Genomic DNA, 19,168 nt, shown 5'->3' with positions numbered 1-19,168 from the left:
CAACTTTATGAACTTAACGATGAATTAGTTCACCCCACAAAACCGTTGCAGAATTCTTCACCTCAGACGTCGTACATAAGCTGTGTGAAAGCTGCATAACATGATGTATGTTGTACATAAGTGGGTCGCATTCAGCCCAACTTTTACCCCAAAAAATGTTTCATGCAAGCATATTGATATTAGTTGTGTACAGGCTATTTACACAACTCTTCAGGATTTTGTTTAACAATTTCTGAGAACAATCTTGAGAATATTCTTAAGGGTAAATATAATTTAAAGCCGCATTCTGTATGAATTCATCTCAAACGTTGTGTCCACCAGCATGTCCAAAAGCAAGGAATTAGAACTGACAATGCTATTTGTTTTTTTGGTTGCTGGCTTTCCTAATTTTCTGATGCCAACTTGCAGATTTAGCTATTGTCATTTATATGTACCATAATGTTGCCACCATTAAAATTAAGCAGTGGGTTCACAAAGTTTTACACCAAGATCTTTATGTAAACAGCACAAACGCATCAATTCTGAAGCGAGACTTTAAAAGCAGCCAAAAGAATTGTAACCACCCTATGCAAGGTTAATTTAAGCAACATGTGGAGAAAAAATACTGATTTCCATGGGCTTTGGCTGCATGTTATGTCTCATAAATCAGATTTACTTCTTATAGTCATATTTTATTGCCATTTTTCAATCAATCTCCAACAGATATTTGTGGAATTCTTCATGTTCCTATATTTTTTTGCATTTCCTGCACTGTCAACAACGTGCTACTCAGTGACACTTTGGACTTTGACCGTTTTCGGCCTGTAGCATGTGTCGCCCACATGGACGAGCACTGCTGTATGTAGGATGATCGCTGTTTTAGTTTTGTTCATGTTAACTCAATAATTATTTTCCTTCATTCAATAATGGGTCCAGTGGAGCTTTCCAGCTTTTAATTACATTTCTTGTGTGTTGAAAATAAGAGGTAATGTTGAAAAAGGCTTTGGACAGAACAACAGACATGTGAATGGGAATAACATTGCAGCTGAACGACAAATGATTCCTCTAAACAACACATGCATTAATAAGTAAATTCTCACTATTTCAGAATTGCTGTTATTAAGCCCTTTAAAGCTTTGTACAGACCAGAAAAGTCTACTAGAGCTTCTGAGTTAAACTGTCAAGGTCATCTAATTTGTCCCGGGAGGACAAATAGGGTGGTGGAAAACTGACAATATGCTTTTTCCTGCAGTAACGTTTTGTTGTCAGTGTATTTTGTGCAATACATGCTTTTTCTTCAGACAAAGCTGTGCATGCTGTGTTGTCAAATACCCCCTTCCTTTGATCATGTGTAAAATAAACCGCATTTTCACTGTTTGCAAGCCTCCTGCTGGCCAAATTGTGACTGAAATTGTGAATTGTGGTCTTATATACTGTGGACAGAAAGTTTTTAATCGTTCAGTTAATTCCATGTTAATTGGACGCTTGTGTGAAATCACAGCAGCTCATTCATTTCACTTATTTCCAGCGGCACCTCTCATTTCATCACCAATACTACTATGATTTATGTTGCTGAAAAAACTCACAGCTAAAATGACCAGCTAGTATTAAAACAGAAGCACGGGCCTATTTTGTGAAAATTGGAAAATAACAGGCTCTTTGCTAAAACTTGTTTTATAGGGACGCTCTACTTTTCCAAGTGCGGCAGAGTACTGTATTTTCGCTCTTCGCCATCTTGATGTTCGATCGCACAGGCGGAAGCAACATCTTCGGCGGAGCAGCAGCGGGTGTGGTTCGGACTAGTACGGGTGGTTCACCTAGCAGTCCTTTTCCTATTTTCAGCTACGAGAAAGGGGAAAAATCCTTGCAAGAACCACGGAGGAGCCGCTCAACTCTGGTAAAGACCGTTTGTTTAGTGCGAATTATCTAAGACGCATTTACAGCGTGTCAATGCATGGTTCACCAAAGAAAATCATATTTGATCAGAGGGAGCTCCGGTGGGGTTTTCTGATTTGGGTGGCAGCACAGCAGGTTTTGTACGGTGGCGCCTGGATCTACTTTTCATACGTCTTGGCTTGCTAAGCTAATCAAACATGAATTGAATATTTGAGGGTATGCCTGAATGTCACGACTGCTGTTCTTAACTATTTTACTAGAAAACGACCATCTGCGATACTGGTTGCTTTTTGTGATAAATCGTACGCCCTGTACGAAGTGGCCAAATTCTTGAACACTGATTGTTTATGTTAGCTAACTAGCGGAAAGATTAGCTACGCACGTTTGCTAAGCTTACGGTGGCTTCAAGGTAAGCTAGCCAACCTGTTAGCTAGCAGGGGTGGGTAATAAATGACAGCATTCTGAATTTGAATTTTGTGCTAGTTAAATCCACTTGGTTGAGGATGGAAGCCATACAGTTGGTTGTGTTTTTCGCTTGGTGTTGATGAGGTAGTTTGTTACGCTGGTAGTTAGAGCTACCATGAGAGGAGGAGTCATGGAAGTGATTGCGGGCGGAGGGGGAGACTCTTTCGTTGGAAACCCAAGCTGCGAGGTCGGAACTTGGCCGTGGTAGGGGGAGGGGGAGAAATATGCCTTTGATGTTCTTTGCCGCTGAATGGTGAATTGTGTTCGTGCTGGCCTGGAAATACCCACCGCTTTGCTCTCTCGGTTGGAGGTGGAGGCTCGGCATTTCCCCCATACCTACGTTAGCAAGCCAAACAAGGGTTTTCAGGGACTGACACAGGTATCGCAGTGGACAGCGATTTAGTTTTTGAGACCACGTATGTGAACCTCCTGAACATTACTTTCAGGTTAGACTTTGTCAAATGTTTGGGTTGTGACTAAGTTTTCTTACTTTTCTGTGTACTTTTTCTCTTTTTTTCAGACATATTTGCTGTGCGGGCTGAGGGCAGGCAAGAACAATGGCTACACAGTGTGAGTATGAAAAAACTATCTATAAAAATTTGGTTTGTTGATACAAATGGCTGTTTTACTTTTTTTCTTCTTCTTCTTCTATGGCCAAATATGAGAATTCATCTGTATCCTGTGTAAGTTAATGATTGAAAGCCATGAGGCATCGTGGACATGAGGGGAAAACAATGGAACATGTACCACAGTAATTGTATTTCTGTTTTTGGTTACAAAAGAGTTACTCCTTGACTAAAGGTGGGGGAATAACAAGGAAAATGGATGTTTACATATTTGAATGTATAAGGTGTCAGGCACATGGGAGAAAAAAAACGTTTTCCAGTGCTCTTCTCTCCATTCAAATTGGATTTGCAATTTTGTCCATTACATTTTCTACCCCTTTTAAAACTTGTTTTATGCTTCTGCATTAGATCAATGCAGAACCTCTGCTGAAGCTGACGCGAGTCCCATATACTATTGTGAGCATTTATGTATCCCTGATGTGTCTACACAAGTTTGCAGTTGGATCATGAAAAGCTTAGTTGGTGGTGGGGCTTCTATTCTTTGCCCTTTTTTCTTCTTCTTCTTCTTCTTCTTTTATTTTGTACTTCAAGAGATGCCAGTTGAAATCAGGAGTTACTTGATCAAACTAGTTATGTGTGGGGATGTCTCGTTAAAGCTGATAGATGTTTAAGTTCAAATGTGGAGACATGTTGTAGGTGATGTTTGTTTAGACAGACTGGCAGCTCTTTGAAAGCAATGTGTACCCCTGCAGGCAGACTACTGGTTATTGCGTAAATATTATGAGTGAGCCAGATACAAATGTGGACTAATACGTTTGACATTTTATTTTTAGATAAGCTTTTTTCTTTGAGCAATGTGATCACGTTTACACAGCGTACCAAGCAGACTATTCACACACTTGGCTCTAACTTTGAGAGCATGAGGGTTACTTTTCTCCTAGTGTATCTTAACTTATCGTTTACCTTTTTGTCTGTTTTGTGTAGCTGATTTGATGGAGCTGGACATGGCTATGGGTGACAGTAAGGCTGCTGTGAGCCAGTGGCAGCAGCAGTCCTATCTGGATTCAGGAATTCAGTCTGGTGTCACCACCTCTGCACCATCCCTGAGTGGCAAGGGGAACCCGGATGCTGAGGAAGACGATCCAACTCTCTATGACTGGGAGTTTAACCAGCCCTTCACTCCCGAGACTACAGGTATATAAGATACTGATGAGTACAAATGACACACTTACATTTCTCAGATGCTTTTATCCAAAATGACTTAAAAGGGAGAATTAACAATGGAGTGCATTCTAAAGAACAGTTTGCAATAAGTAATAAAACGTCAAGAGGCAGCTTGAGGGAGTTAATTAGTGCTGTTAAGTGCTACTATAGCAGTTCTGTGATTACCAAACTTGTTGTGCCAGCAATAATGAGTACCTTCAGACAGTAATATGCTCAGGTGAATCCGCTCACTATTTAGAGGACAGCAAAGGATCTGATGTTGTACATCATAGGGCACCTTCGGGGGTGTTGCAACTTTTTCAGTGTTAAGTGTAATGAGTGACAGGTGATCAGTTTTGTAAAATTATGATTAATTGCAAACAGTTATTACAAATATTTATTTTGCTCTTTTTTCTCTTCCAGACATTGAGGGTTATGCCATGACCCGGGCCCAGCGCGTGCGTGCCGCTATGTTCCCAGAGACTTTGGAAGAAGGCATTCAAATCCCACCTACCCAGCTGGATGCTGCCCACCCAACGGCAGTACAGCGTCTGGCAGAGCCCTCGCAGATGCTGAAGCATGCTGTGGTCAACCTCATTAACTATCAAGATGATGCTGAGCTGGCCACTCGTGCCATCCCTGAGCTCACCAAACTGCTCAATGATGAGGACCAGGTATGTGAGCAAATTACCTGAATTATCATCCAAGTACATTCAAATGCCAGAAGAGTGCCGCCTGAATCTTTGACCATACGTCCCTAATGAATCTCACCCCTCTTCTAGGTTGTTGTGAATAAAGCAGCAGTAATGGTGCATCAGCTGTCTAAGAAGGAGGCATCACGCCATGCCCTAATGCGTTCACCGCAAATGGTTTCAGCAGTTGTTCGTGCCATGCAAAACACTGGTGATGTGGAGACTGCTCGTTGCTCTGCTGGCACCTTGCACAACCTTTCCCACCATCGTGAGGGTCTCCTTGCAATCTTCAAGTCTGGAGGCATCCCTGCCCTTGTCAAAATGCTGGGGTAAGACGTAAAAGACTACGGCACTTAATCATGTTTTTATATGCGATTATGGAGATTCTTTTTCCACGATATGAAGCAGTGACAAGAGAGTAAATAACCCATCTTAGACTACATAAGGTTTTTGCACAGAGATCTACTGGTTGTTAGTGGTTTGATGAGAAAATTGTTTGTGTTTCTAAGCATCTTATGTTTATGTTGTATACAACACAGCTCTATATCGATCAGCTTATTTGCAAGATATTTTCAGGCTAACGGTTTTAGTTTTTTATTCATCATATAGCAACATGGTATTGTCCAAAATATTTTTTGGGGAGGGGGAGAGAGACTCCAGTTGCTTGTTTTCTCTTGTTCTCCTCACTCTGTCCGGTGCAGTGGAAGTCAGTGCACATCGTCAAACTGCAGCAGTGTGCTCTGCAGGAACTGCTACTGGTCTTGTCACTCATGAGTTAGCTAATGTCACCTGCTAATGAAGACAAATAGTGTAATTAGAAGAACTTTGAGCAACTTTATGCCTCGATGGCATAGACACTTTTATACAAACAAAGCGTTAGTGGCGAAGGCTAGTTGTATCCTCGACCAACTCGATTCTCGGAGGATGAAAAGCCTCAGAACTCGATTTGAAAACAATGAAGGGTCAGCCTTTGTAAGTTCTTTGTGATTTCCCAAAAAAAGCAAAATCTCGCAGCCGAAACACTTGGCTCTCTGGCAAGTTGCAACTTGTTGGATGGTGCACGTGTGTGTTTGACTGTGCACCTGGAATCACTTTACTGTGTTTGAAGTGCAGGTTGGAACAAAAAGCAGAGAGGAACCGCATCTTTTTCAAGTACAGTCTTTGTATAGATTAAGATGCATGCAGCAACTTGGACTGCACATCTGAAGCTTAGAAGTTTGAAGTTTACATCAAGATATTTCCTAAAGCTATGCAATGATTGAATTTCTTTGTGGTGCTTAGTGCTGTTAATGTTGGTCTTGAAATATATTTCTTGAGGATCTGATTGAGTTGAGCAGCTTTGATATACTAACGCACCTAAAAAGTTACCAGCATTATTTGCCTATATGATAGCAGGGTTTGTAGGTTATATAGCAAGTCATCATGTTTCTTGGTTGTAATATTTGACTCTACCATATAATTTAAAAAATAAAAATAGTTTAAAAATAGCTTGTTAGTAAGTTTTTGTTTGTTTGTTTGTTTTTTTTTTTTTCTTTCTTTTAGGTTAATGTGCAATATCCATTGTGATCTTCTGCGAAATGTAAACTGGCTTACCCAAAAACTTAATGACTTAATATTTTGCTCATTATTTAGCTAATCATGCAACATTCATATCCATCCAGTGTCGCATTAATTTTTCACTGATTTTGAAATGATGAGTCTGAAACATGGGTGGGGACACGACGTGAGAACGCAAATGACTGCATTACATTCATTTGAATTTCTTGGGTGAGACAATTTATGAATGTGTCAAGCAAATACTTTGGAGCATTTGCAGCCGCTGTGTGTGAGTGGGGAGAGTTTCTCCTATCTGCTGACCTGTATGTTGCTTTTCTCTCGCTCTCCGCTATTGTGGATACAATCCGTTACATTAAGAAGTCATCATCAACAATAGGAGCCTCCTCTGCTATTCACAACCTGTTGTTAAGATGGCACAACGATTTCCACAGCGTCATTTCTGCATCACGTCCTGCCTCCTGTGTTCTAAACACAGGTGTGTCTGTGTGTCTCTCCCCTCCCCTCCCCTGTGCTGTGCTTGTGTGAACTAGCACATCGCAGCGGGAAAAGACCGGAACATTGTCACTTTCTCCTGACTTGCTTTAGTCAGATCTCTTTTTGTGTGTCCCCTGGTCAAGGATTGTATTTAATAGTGAGGCTGTGAGATAGAATGTGGAACAGCTAATCATCATTATTATTACCTTGTCTTAATAGAGACATAGCTGTCTTATTTTGCCTTGAGTAATAACTTATCGATATACTTTTCCAGCTCACCAGTGGACAGCGTTCTGTTCTATGCCATCACCACACTCCACAACCTATTGTTGCACCAGGAAGGGGCCAAAATGGCTGTACGCCTAGCTGGAGGACTGCAAAAAATGGTAGCCCTGTTGTCTAACACCAATGTCAAGTTCCTGGCAATCACTACTGACTGCCTGCAGATCCTGGCTTATGGCAATCAGGAAAGCAAGGTATTCATTTCATTTAATTCATTTAATTTTTTCGATAACGAGTCCCTTGAGTACATTGGATGAGAAAACATGGCTTTCAAAATTGTTTAATTGTAAATATGAAACTGTCTTTGTCTCAGCTTATCATTCTGGCTAGCGGTGGTCCCCAGGCCCTGGTCAACATCATGAGGACCTTCACATATGAAAAGTTGCTGTGGACCACAAGCAGAGTGCTCAAGGTTCTCTCTGTTTGCTCAAGCAACAAGCCTGCCATTGTAGAAGCTGGTACGTACATACATCTGCTACATAAGTTAAACAGTAGCACTGTATGGTGAGAAAAGATTTATGTGTATAAAATATTGCTGTGCAGCTGTGGGTTTTATTATGAGTCTAACTTAGAATTTATGCTGGGGGATTTGTTGCCAAGTATGAATTCTTCCAATGTAAAGACTTTGTTTGACTGTAGGAGGCATGCAGGCTTTGGGGCTTCATCTGACCGACCAAAGCCAGCGTCTGGTCCAGAACTGTCTCTGGACTCTGAGGAATCTTTCAGATGCTGCCACCAAACAGGTACAGCACATTTTCTACAGTTACAGAAGCCAACTTCAGCGAAGCTTCTGGTTCATTGTTGCTCAGAAGCCTGTTTTAAGAATCATCAGTACAGCAAACACCTGTTCATAAGAACCAGAGATTGCATAGAATAGAATTTTATTTTAAATTTGATTTCTTTCTTTCCTCGTGTGCTCCGCTGCCCTCTTGCTCGCCGTAGGAGGGGATGGAGGGTCTCCTGGGAACCCTGGTCCAGCTGCTGGGCAGTGATGACATCAATGTGGTGACATGTGCTGCTGGCATCCTCTCCAACCTGACCTGCAACAACTACAGTAACAAACTTATGGTCTGCCAGGTGTGTGTTTAAATGTGTCAACTTCACACATTAACATGTGAAAATTACCGTGAGTTTCCTTGGAGTGTAGATGATATCTTTTATGAGCAAGTTTGTCTGTTGTGATGTTTTTTCAAATTATTTTACATTAAACTGAATGACTTCCATGCCAGGTTGGTGGCATTGAGGCTTTGGTGCGGACAGTGCTTCGGGCCGGTGACAGAGAGGACATCACAGAGCCAGCTGTCTGTGCCCTGCGTCACCTGACCTCCCGCCACCAGGATGCTGAGATGGCCCAGAATGCTGTGCGCCTTCACTACGGCCTGCCTGTGGTGGTCAAACTACTGCACCCTCCGTCCCACTGGCCACTTATCAAGGTCATTTTTCCTTAGTTAACAGAAAATCTTGAAGTCTAATTAACACTGACTCATTACTTTAAAGAGAACTAAGTCTAACTCAAAATGTTAAACTCTCTGTCTAGGCAACAGTTGGTCTAATTCGCAACCTGGCGCTCTGCCCGGCCAACCACAGTGCTCTGCGGGAGCAGGGCGCCATCCCCCGTCTGGTCCAGTTGCTTGTCAGAGCTCACCAGGACACCCAGAGGCGCACCAGCATGGGAGGCAATCAGCAGCAGTTTGTTGTATGTGACATGCTGTAGCTTCTCTTTAATTCAGCCTCTTATATTTTTCTTTCGTGTGTGTGTGTGTGTGTAACGTCTTGTTTTTGTTTATTCCTCCCTCAATCGCATCCAGGAGGGTGTGCGTATGGAGGAAATAGTTGAAGGGTGCACAGGAGCTCTGCACATCCTGGCCCGGGATGTCCACAATAGAATTGTCATCAGAGGGCTCAACACCATTCCACTGTTTGTCCAGGTAAGACTGAACCCAGATTTACGGTACAGAACACACGGTCCCACACAAACTGCATTAACATTTGATTTTTATATGGTTTGATGTTCTGAAATGTTTCTCCTCCCCTCTGAATTCCTTGAGTCTATTTACATGCCTTTTGGTTAGTCTTTGAGCATGTTTTCCTCTTCTCTGTTCTTGTCTCCAGTTGCTTTATTCTCCAGTGGAGAATATTCAGCGTGTTGCAGCAGGTGTGCTGTGTGAGCTGGCCCAGGACAAAGAAGCTGCTGAGGCAATCGAAGCTGAAGGAGCCACTGCACCACTCACTGAGCTGCTGCACTCCCGTAATGAGGGAGTGGGTGAGTATACAAGTAGAAAATACAGCGTGTACATTTTTGATCGCATCAACCTGATTTCTTTTTAACTTCTGCCTCGCATTACTTTGCAGCAACCTATGCCGCAGCTGTGCTGTTCCGCATGTCTGAGGACAAACCCCAGGACTACAAGAAACGCCTGTCAGTGGAGCTGACCAGCTCTTTGTTCAGGACTGAGCCTATGGCCTGGAATGATGTAAGTGAATGCACACAAAATGATAATTTTGCAGACTATATGGTGGGGTTTGGGGCAGAAATAATCATGCTGAACAGCGTTTTTTAGCAATGCAGTTCTTTGGGATTACGTACATACACACACAAAAGAAATGGAGGATGTTTTCAAGTTGCTCCATATGGTTTGTCAGCATCGGAAACCTTTTTTGCTAAAGCAAAACACACATTTATTGCCGCATTTTAATTGCCTCTGATACTCTGAGTTTCGCTGTAATGGATGTATGGCCATCAGCAGACAAGAAGGATCGATTTATATTTTTATTTTCTCTTTGTTTAAACACTCATCGCTGTTGGATTCTTTACAGACCGGAGACCTGGGACTGGATATGGGAGCACAGGGAGACCCACTGGCATACAGGCAGGATGGTGAGGTTTTTTTCTTTTCTTTTCTTCGATGAAATCCCTCCTCTGTCTTTCAAGTCCTTTTTTTTTTTTTTTCTTGTGAATGTGTGTTACTCATCAACTGAAAATACATTGACTGCGGAATTTTGTTGCCACTAAACATTTCCGTTTTTCCACCAAAACCGATCTTTTTATTTTTTCAGTTATGAAATACAAAGCAGAAACCTGTGAGTTCATGAATATCCAGCAACTAAAACTAGCTGTACATCATTCTGCCTCTTCGCCGCTAAATGACCTTATATGGTGTCTTTTAGCTTGAAATTGTTGTAGTTGTGACTAGTTGTGACTGTTTTCTGTAGTTTGAATTGCTTAATTGCCTTACAGATGCATACCGGGCTTACCCAGCAGCTTATGGCCAGGACACCCTGTTAGACCCCATGATGGACGGTGCTGACTACCATGCTGACACGCTGCCTGACCTGGGTCACCACACTGATCCTCTGCCAGACCTTGGCCACACCCAGGATCTGATGGACAGCAACCAGCTGGCCTGGTTTGACACCGACCTGTAGGATTGGTAAGACAGTCCACAGAATTCTTACATCAACTGTATTTCTTTTAGGAAACCCTATAAATAACAGTATGTTAATTTAATTGAACCCTTTTCTTTCTTTGCAGTTGTTTTCTTATAGAACCTGCGTTGTGACTGGCCTGTATTGTCTGAAGCAGCATTATGATTGCCCTGTAGAGTGTTGAAGGAAAAGAGGAATAAGTTGTCTTGGAAAGTGCCTGACACAAGAGAAAAAAAACAAAAAAAGAAGATGGTTGCCATAGGAATGTTTAAGCAAGTTGAAATGGGGGAGGGGGAGGGGGGTTAAGATTTAAAGTATCAGATGTGGAATCACACAATGGAGGTCTAATGACAGGTTATCTATTTGGATGAGTGCACATGAGGTGGATCTTAAAAGTGTGAAACACATGTTTTAGCCTTGCCTGTATTCTTATCAGTTTTTTGTTTTGTTTCTACTTTTTCTTATTCTTTTTTTATTTCTTTTTGTATTACTCATTTTCTGTTATGGTACTGACCCAGCTTGCCTTCGCACTAGCCATATTCATTTTTCTTTGTTGCTAATCATTTGTAATTTCTTTCTCTCTTTTTTTTAAGAACATATATTACACGTAGTGTTAAGTTATAGTGATGTTATACAATGTTCATTTGGTTATGGTCGAATGTGTAGAACACTAATAATCAGTTGAAAATGTACTCTGACTTAAAGTGTAACATTGTGTAGTTTTTTTTTTTTTTTTTTTTTTATAATCTCAAAAATGGAGAATTATGCATTCTTAATATGTGCTTGTTTAAGCATAAGATATGTCAGTGTTACAAATGTTCTAAAGAGGGATGCGGGCAAAATTGAGGGTGGGTTGGGATAAATCTAGAGAAGTGTTTTATATACGGTATCACTGGTAGGTTAACAACTATTTTGTATGCTATCATTGGATGTCTGATAGAAAATTCTAACGCTATCGTTGGTGGTCTGATTAAAACCCAGTTTTATGTCCTATCAAGGGTAGCTCAGTTGACAAACAGTTGTAGTCCTGCTGTGTTTATTTCGGAGACGAGGTTATGACACGGCTGAACAATAAAATGGCATTTTATTTCATTGGGTCTCTGTCCTGTTTTTTTTTTTTTGTTTGTTTTGTTTTGGGTTTTTTTTTGTCATTGCAGAATTACCTTCAGATGGTTGGTTATTACAACAAAAAAAAAATTGTTTCTTCAGCTTAAAACTGCTGCCATCGACACTTAGTGACAACAGCTGGATGATCAGGCAAAGGAACACTACCACAGCAATCAAAATCTGTCTTGAGTTTAGTTAAAAAGCTCATTTGATGCATTTATATTAATTCTTGATCACTATGGTGAAAATTCACAGCTTTGTGTGGCTTTCCTCTAGTTTTGTCTAGTGTTGGAAGTTTGACTCTTAAAACCGTCGTGTGCACGAAAACTTCTACAAGTAAATTTCAGAATTGTCCAAATAAAGACAGTCGAGAAGTCTGTAGGTACTTTGAAAATGGAGCAGAGATTGGCAAACATCAGATAGGCCAGTTTAAATAAACTAACTGGAGAATAGATTAATTTAGTCATCAACAAAGGTGCCTTAACTTACATTTTGGCACAAGATGAATGACGATCAAATGAACGGCTTTGCCATGACTGCATTTGTCTTTTCACAGAGATTAGATGATCGAGAAAAGTAAAAAGAGCAGAGTTTGGCTATCTCTGTTGAGAAAGGAAAAATACAGGCTGATGATTGTAAATGGAGAGTTGATGTGGGAAGGTGCATCATGGGAGGTCCCCCCAGCAGTCTGAGCCTGTGACAGCATAGCTAAGGGATGTTTTGAGGATCACCTGAGCCATCCCTATAAGCTTTGGGGCTCACAGTAAAACAGCTGATGCCATGTCAGCCGTTGAAAATGAGAAAGTGGAAGAAAAAAAAAAGTACACATGTTTGTCCATTTTGAATTTGATGCAATAATGCATTGGATCGCCTATCTGATTTCACATCAGTGGAGGCACCAGGCCTACATACAGGCATTTGAGGAAGCCTTGTAATTAAGTTTTGAGCTGAAAATAAGCTAATTTCTTCAAAAAATATATATTTGATCTCAATACTTGGAAATCCTACCAATTTGTCTTTGACAATTCACTTTGTAAACAACAAACAAAATGTTCACAAATTAAAGAAGAAATGGTTAAAGAAAGGTTGGAGACAAATTTTGGTCTGTGTATTTCTATGATAAATGAAAAGTCTCAAACTTAATTTGGGATAAAATTTTATTAAGAAAAAGTGCAGGAAGCTGGTTTGTTAGATTCAATTTACATCCCGAAACAGAAAGCTTCATATGTAACTGCTGGTACAGAGTAGGTGATACAGCTGCTGTGTTTGCTGGTGAAATATGGAGCAGTACTGGCTCTTGTGAAGACAGGAAAGGAGGGCCCATTGTGCGCAGGTATCCTCTTGGTGAGCTGAACCGCTCCATAAACAGCGAGGTCATGGTATGTGCTGCCCCCTGCTGAGCAGATGGGGGAACTTCCAGATGAATTTCGAAGGTGCAGAGGCTCCTCAGAGGCCCAGCTGATGCTCCTCTTTGTTCCAACTTGTCTGTGTGCGTGCTGAGGCTGCTGCTCCACTCTGATCTGCACACTGGACAGAGGAGAAGCTCTGGAGGCCCGGGCAGAGGGACTGTCTCTCTTCAGTAGAGAGTCGATGGAGAAAGGACTGCTGAACTTCATCTCACACCTGACCTGAACAGCTCCACAGGCTGCAGCTTCAGGAGATTGCAGAGTCGAGCACTGCTCCAGTGGTCCGCTCAGGTTCTCTGAATTCACTTTGGAGGCCAACTCAGGGAAGAGTGACAAGATTCCTTTGAAGTGACGATGCACCATCTTTGCTGTGATCTGACTGGAGTCCAGTTTCCAGTAGTTCCTTTTACTGTTCAGTGAATCTTGGACCACTGGAATCTAAACAGTGAACACAGTAGTTAAGTTAATAAATATCCGTGAGAGTGACTTCATGGAGTTAAAGAAACAATAATTGGGTGTATAGTCTGAATAAAACTTACCTTGACAAAACACATGTGGCTTGACAAACAAACTCTGACATTGTTCTCAACACATTTTCTGCGCTCAGACACTGCCGGCGAAAGCTTCCTCATCAACTGCAAAACATAAACAATCTAAATTATTATCCATGTTTGAAACGACCATTTTTATGGGGGTTTTTTGTATATATTTTTTGGTTACAGTCATATTAAGATGAAAGGCATTTCCTTACCTGAGTAAATGTGAGCATCTTGTTTGGAGCGTCCTGGAGGACAACAGCAATCTTAGCCAGGTAGGTGGTGGCGCTCCTCAAGACTTCTGTCTCAGCACTGCTGGCTGGATCAAAGACAGGCGGCTGAGCTCCAAAGTTCTCTGTCCTTCTTTGCATCTTGTTTGCTGGAGAATCAAGTTCCACACAGATCAGCGCCATCACAAACCTCTCTGTGGACCTTAAGTCGTCCGCTGGATATAAGCCCTGATGGGACAATGGGACATTAGAGGGTGTGCACTGCAGGTTAAAGAGCACCTTTTCATGAGATGATGACCCATAACTGTTGAAGGCGGAGCCAACGACCAGAGAATTCTCATTTTCCAAAAGCGTGCTTTCAGACTACTCAGTTTTTTCTTAAACTAAATATACTCAATTTAAAATGTAAGTGTTAAAGTCAATTAGTGATTTAAGGAATCAGTCCTATTTTTGTCTTATTGAGTTTGTTCATTTTCTTTTTTTGCAGCAGTCTGTAACAAGTCAGAATGTGTGTATCATTGAAAAAGCTCAATTACTTTGGAAGCTTTTTATGTTTTTGGTGTGTGATTTTTGTAGAAACTTCCCATAATAGACATTTGGCAAAAAGTCCAAAGCACACACACATTCAGTGTACTTGCTCATTAAAAGAAAGAATGAGAACCAGTGATGGAAAAACAATATCCACTGACTGTAATGTATATCAATTGAATGATAGTTTGATCACTTTCACATTCATGTTAAAAAAAAGGAAAATCTAGCAATGCATTTAAAAGTACTAATGTAAGTAAAAAGTTTTTTTTTTCTTGAGATGTAATGGAGGAGAACGTTTCCTTTTTAAAAAACAAACTCAAGTTTGGTTAAAGTACTTTAAAACTGTACTTTAGGTTTCGCACTTTAGTAAAAGTACATGTAAAGGCTGATACTGACTCCAGCACACAGGGAAAAAGCCGGGGTCGAAAGACTTATCTAAAACTATATTCTATGCAGTCACCGTTGGGAGTGACTGAGTCAAGGTGAAAAAGTTGACTGAAAGAATATCATTGTTGAAAAGCCTTTGAAGACCCTAATAAACAAGGTGAAAGCAACTGGAATGCATCAGTTCAAATGTGTAACTGCTCCACATATGATTCAAACTGGGATGGGACTAAATGGCTTCACTTACATTCCAGCATTTAACACCTCATTTGGACCTCACTTTCACTTCCAAAGACCTGGAGTACTTCACTAACACAAGGGTTTCCACGGTAACTATGGTTTTGTCTTTCACCTTGATTTCCATGTAGATTTGGTCTTGAAATGGCAGACATTTTACCCTCTTAACAGATGATGTGTTAAATGTATTGAAATGTGATTTATATACCCAATATATACTGTTTTTCTGTTAGACATGCAGAACCTAAAGTGATTCAAATTGGTCATATGTCTTTGAAGTGTTGTTTCACCTAAATTTACAACCACGGTTTTCACCATAGTTGTCACTGAAAACAAAATCTTCATAGTCAAACTGGATGGGTCAAATAGGTCTGCAAATGTCTCAATCAATCTGAGCTTAGAAATTATGTGTATCTCTGCATTTCAGCAATTCCTTCCCTGCTGTCTTACTTGTTGATGGAAAACACTCTCTTTCATTTGTTTTTCAGTCTTTTTATATTGACTGTACATTCAAACCTCCCTTAAGTTATAGTAACTAGAACATCCTGGACTGACTGACATATTCCAGGTTCAGCAGAGTTACATGGATAACTAGAATGGACCCCAGAGCAGCTGAGCAGCAACCCTCCAATCAAAGACAAGTGAAATCAGGTGGTCTAATGTTTAGTGAAACCTTCAGACTCCAAGCCATCCACAATCTGAAGCTTGTTTTTGGACAAAGCCTTGCACACAGGTAATGTGTTGATGAATCTGAATGGGGATCACTGATGTAAATGACTTTTGTCATTATGTGGGGTAAAAGGCAGGAGAATTGACCGTAAAGGTGAGATGAGTGCTGTGCTAAGTGTTTGAATGTGATTAGATTGCACATTGGAATGTCATTATCAGTCAGATGGGTGAATAGACATGTTTACTTGTACATGACTGACCCAACAGTCTGAAATGTGTGGAAGAAAGTGAGAACGGACGCAGAACGACACACACCTGCAATCAGACAGCTGCTCCACTGTGAAAAGAACTTTTAATGTAAGTACTGCAATTAGGATTATACAGAATACGACCGGAGCTTTAGACAGTGTGGTACTGATGCATTAACCCAAACACATTGTAGAATATAGAATTAAATACAAATCCTCTATTTTTTTAAACTTTTTTTAACAAAATAAGGTCAAACATTTTTACTGAGGATTCAAGAACTCCTCGTGATCATTTTCAACAACGCTCAAGGTTTTGCTGTATTTGACTTAATAACAATAAATAATTTTCAGTTTTGGTATCAACTAGTTTATCATTTCAATTTTGATTCTGTGTAGTATCTCAGGACTAATATAGCAACATAATCAACGTGGTCCCTCATTAACACTGTATTCTTCTGCTAAATATAATCCAGAACCTTAGTGTTACTAAACATTGCAAATGCATAACATTATACAATGTCATATACTTAATTGTAACTATTTTTCTAAATGGGAACATTTTTCATGTTTAGTCTTTAATATTGTTGTTTTTACACCATAAATGTTAAATCAACAGCTACTTAATTGCAGAGACAAGTTCCACTTTAAGATTAATCATTCATAAGATTTAATATTCTTCATTGAAATGTCCTCAATCAAAGCTTATTTGGCTCTGCAGCAAAAAACAAAAGGTGGGGCATTAATAGCTTTTTACATTGACATTCCTATAAGATATATACACAATGTATTATGTTAGTGCACCTTTTATAATTAATTTTCATCCCCTTTGGGGTTATCAAATTACTTTTCAATTATAATTTGAATTTCAAAATAGCGGCAAACAAAATAAACCTTTCATAAGTTAAATATCCAAGAGTAGGTTTGTTAAGATTTGTATCAAACCATGAATTATTATTTTTTTCTTTCTTGGCTCAATCATTTCTGTGGCAGAACAGAAATCTATTGTAAAAGTGTGCTGATTTGATTGATATCAGGGCAAGTTTAAAGTCTGGACCCCATTATCTTTAAGTATCTCACAAATAAAGAGGCAAATGAAAGTTTACAGATGCACGCTTTTTGTAATGAAAACTTCCTTTCATCTCAGGCTCCACCTTCAACAGTTATGGGTCATCATCTCATGAAAAGGTGCTCTTTAACCTGCAGTGCACACCCTCTAATGTCCCATTGTTCCATCAGGGCTTATTTGCAGTTGACCAGTTAAGGTCCAGGTCAGCTCTCAGGGAGCTTTGTGATGGTGCTGATCTGTGTGGAACTTGATTCTCCAGCAAACAAGATGCAAAGAAGGACCGAGAACTTTGGAGCTCAGCCGCCTGTCTTTGATCCAGCCAGCAGTGCTGAGACAGAAGTCTTTAGGAGCGCCACCACCTACCTGGCTAAGATTGCTGTTGTCCTCCAGGATGCTCCAAACAAGATGCTCACATTTAGTCAGGTAAGGAAAAGCTGAAGCATCTGCATTTATTGGCTTACCTTATGAAACACAACAAGACCTGTTGACAAGACCTGTTTTTCTCTGCTGGATGTTTTGCAGTTGATGGATAAGGTGGCACCTTTCATTTCTGAGGACAGAAAATCTGTTGAGAACAACATGAGAGTGTGCTTGTCTACCCACAAATGTTTTATAAAGGTGAGCTTTATCTAGTCCAAACCACATGTGAAATGGTTTGTTTTCGGGCTGCTTTCCATTAACTCATCTGCACTGACTTTATTCAGATTCCAGTGGTCCCAGTTTCAGGAAAGAGGAACTACTGGAAACTGGACTCGAGTCAGATCACAGGAAAGATGGTGCGTCGTCACTTCAAAAGAATCCTGCAGCACTTCCCTGAGTTGGCCTCCAAAGTGAATTCGGAGAACCTGAGCGGACCACTGGAGCAGTGCTCGACTCTGCAATCTCCTGAAGCTGCAGCCTGTGGAGCTGTTCAGGTCAGGTGTGAGATGAAGTTCAGCAGTCCTTTCTCCATCGACTCTCTACTGAAGAGAGACAGTCCCTCTGCCCGGACCTCCAGAGCTTCTCCTCTGTCCAGCGTGCAGATCAGAGTGGAGCAGCAGCCTCAGCCCGCACACGGACAAGTTGGGACAAAGAGGAGCATCAGCTGGGCCGAGGAGCCTCTGCACCTTCGAAATTCACCTGGAAGTTCCCCAATTTGCTCAGCAGGGGGCAGCACACACCATGGACTCAATTTTAATGGAGTTTCTCAGCCCATCAAGAGGATAGCTGCACACAATGGGCCCCCATTCCCCATCTGCACAAGAGCCAGCTCTGTGCCTTATTTCTCCAGCCCACACAGCAGTTGTATCACTTACTCTGCACCAGCTATTACTCATTATGCTCTCCGTTTTTGATTGTAAAATTGTTTCTCCAGTTGATATTTTGCACTTTTACATGTTTGTTTTTGAAGATCTTTTTTTTTTTTTCCCCTTCTTTAATCTCACACTTTTTAAAACGACACACGGCCGTAAAAATGATCTTGTGTGTTTTTAGCATATTGTTTATTTGTGAACGGTTTTGTTAGTGTATTACTTACTGTCTGAAGTAGACATTATCTCCTGAAATCCAATTTGGTGACAGAGGATTGTCTTGGCCACTGGGTTTTTTTTTTTTTTTTTGTAATTTTGGAAAAAGAATCATTGTTGTCTGAGTTTTGCATGGTCTGACCACAGAAAGTTTGAGCTTAAAAATGAAATGGCCTACATACTCACTTGTATCAAATATTGGAATAATTAAATGTCTTTTCCATATTCTATTCTCATTGTATTACCTCATAATTTGGTTGACCGTTGCTATAAAGCACATCTAATCTATAAAACCCTGACAGGACAGCTGGTATCTTTTTGGAGATAGAAAAGGTCTTGAACATCTCCTGATGCCTGTTTAAGATGTAGGCAACGGTTTAGACACACTGAACCACGTGAATGGGTTCACCCTGTTAAATGTTAACATTTGAACTTTAAACCTTGTTCCCTGCGGCTGCAGTCACCCTATATAGCTCAGTTGGTGACATAATACTTGGTTCACTGACCACAGTGGCGAGGTTGACTTGAGTAAATATGTGTGTCGAAATGCTTTTCTATTTCAAGCTTATTGGACGCCTGTAGTAATTTGCCTTAACTCTCAGGAACATAATTAGTTCGGTTCACACTGTAGCTTGCTGCTTTACTGTCATTTTCTTTTATAGGGAAAAAAATAACACTAAAATTTAAGCCATATGAAAAAAATCTACAA

The 19,168-nt window shown here is 40.6% G+C and overlaps 3 protein-coding genes across 6 annotated transcripts; 2 read left to right on the top strand and 1 right to left on the bottom strand.

Annotated features, from left to right (window-relative positions):
* Positions 1-1,738: 1,738 nt before the first annotated feature.
* Positions 1,739-11,632, top strand: LOC140275589 (catenin beta-1-like). 4 transcript variants are annotated; one of them, XM_072371100.1, is made up of 18 exons: positions 1,739-1,876; positions 2,861-2,910; positions 3,315-3,362; positions 3,891-4,100; positions 4,533-4,783; positions 4,892-5,130; positions 7,107-7,308; positions 7,428-7,572; positions 7,754-7,857; positions 8,057-8,191; positions 8,344-8,547; positions 8,652-8,810; positions 8,923-9,042; positions 9,227-9,377; positions 9,467-9,588; positions 9,932-9,992; positions 10,353-10,545; positions 10,647-11,632. In XM_072371100.1, the coding sequence occupies exons 2-17, from the start codon at positions 2,898-2,900 to the stop codon at positions 10,538-10,540; spliced, it is 2,352 nt and encodes a 783-aa protein (XP_072227201.1). In that variant the 5' UTR covers positions 1,739-1,876; positions 2,861-2,897; the 3' UTR covers positions 10,541-10,545; positions 10,647-11,632. The 4 variants fall into 4 exon arrangements, with proteins under 4 accessions (XP_072227201.1, XP_072227203.1, XP_072227202.1 ...); XM_072371101.1 differs by lacking the exon at positions 1,739-1,876 and adding an exon at positions 2,599-2,756; XM_072371102.1 differs by lacking the exon at positions 3,315-3,362.
* Positions 11,633-12,846: 1,214 nt separating this feature from the next.
* On the bottom strand, positions 12,847-14,002 carry LOC140274713 (uncharacterized). The gene is made up of 3 exons (XM_072370082.1): positions 13,805-14,002; positions 13,593-13,688; positions 12,847-13,491 (listed from the first exon to the last, which is right to left on the bottom strand). Exons 1-3 carry the CDS (start codon positions 14,000-14,002, stop codon positions 12,847-12,849), a joined length of 939 nt encoding a protein of 312 aa, XP_072226183.1.
* A 3,177-nt stretch (positions 14,003-17,179) lies between these two features.
* Positions 17,180-18,288, top strand: LOC140274712 (uncharacterized). The gene is made up of 3 exons (XM_072370081.1): positions 17,180-17,377; positions 17,477-17,572; positions 17,659-18,288. The coding sequence occupies exons 1-3, from the start codon at positions 17,180-17,182 to the stop codon at positions 18,286-18,288; spliced, it is 924 nt and encodes a 307-aa protein (XP_072226182.1).
* The last annotated feature ends 880 nt before the right edge of the window (positions 18,289-19,168 follow it).

Source organism: Leuresthes tenuis, unplaced genomic scaffold, assembly GCF_036924035.1.
Source record: "Leuresthes tenuis unplaced genomic scaffold, fLeuTen1.0.hap1 SCAF_18, whole genome shotgun sequence".
NCBI lineage: Eukaryota > Metazoa > Chordata > Actinopteri > Atheriniformes > Atherinopsidae > Leuresthes > Leuresthes tenuis.
The sequence above is the reverse complement of the archived record's forward strand: the minus strand, read 5'-3'. Positions and strand labels throughout refer to the sequence as shown.

Excerpts from the sequence above, each read along its gene's own strand:
- LOC140274713 (XM_072370082.1), bottom strand. The coding sequence starts at position 14,002 with ATGGCGCTGATCTGTGTGGAACTTGATTCTCCAGCAAACAAGATGCAA. Across the intron at positions 13,689-13,804 it reads AGATGCTCACATTTACTCAG|TTGATGAGGAAGCTTTCGCC; the intron begins GTAAGGAAATGC and ends TATGTTTTGCAG. Across the intron at positions 13,492-13,592 it reads GCCACATGTGTTTTGTCAAG|ATTCCAGTGGTCCAAGATTC; the intron begins GTAAGTTTTATT and ends TTCACTGTTTAG.
- LOC140275589 (XM_072371100.1), top strand. Across the intron at positions 4,101-4,532 it reads CTTCACTCCCGAGACTACAG|ACATTGAGGGTTATGCCATG; the intron begins GTATATAAGATA and ends TTTCTCTTCCAG. Across the intron at positions 9,993-10,352 it reads ACTGGCATACAGGCAGGATG|ATGCATACCGGGCTTACCCA; the intron begins GTGAGGTTTTTT and ends ATTGCCTTACAG.
- LOC140274712 (XM_072370081.1), top strand. The coding sequence starts at position 17,180 with ATGGTGCTGATCTGTGTGGAACTTGATTCTCCAGCAAACAAGATGCAA. Across the intron at positions 17,378-17,476 it reads AGATGCTCACATTTAGTCAG|TTGATGGATAAGGTGGCACC; the intron begins GTAAGGAAAAGC and ends GATGTTTTGCAG. Across the intron at positions 17,573-17,658 it reads CCCACAAATGTTTTATAAAG|ATTCCAGTGGTCCCAGTTTC; the intron begins GTGAGCTTTATC and ends GACTTTATTCAG.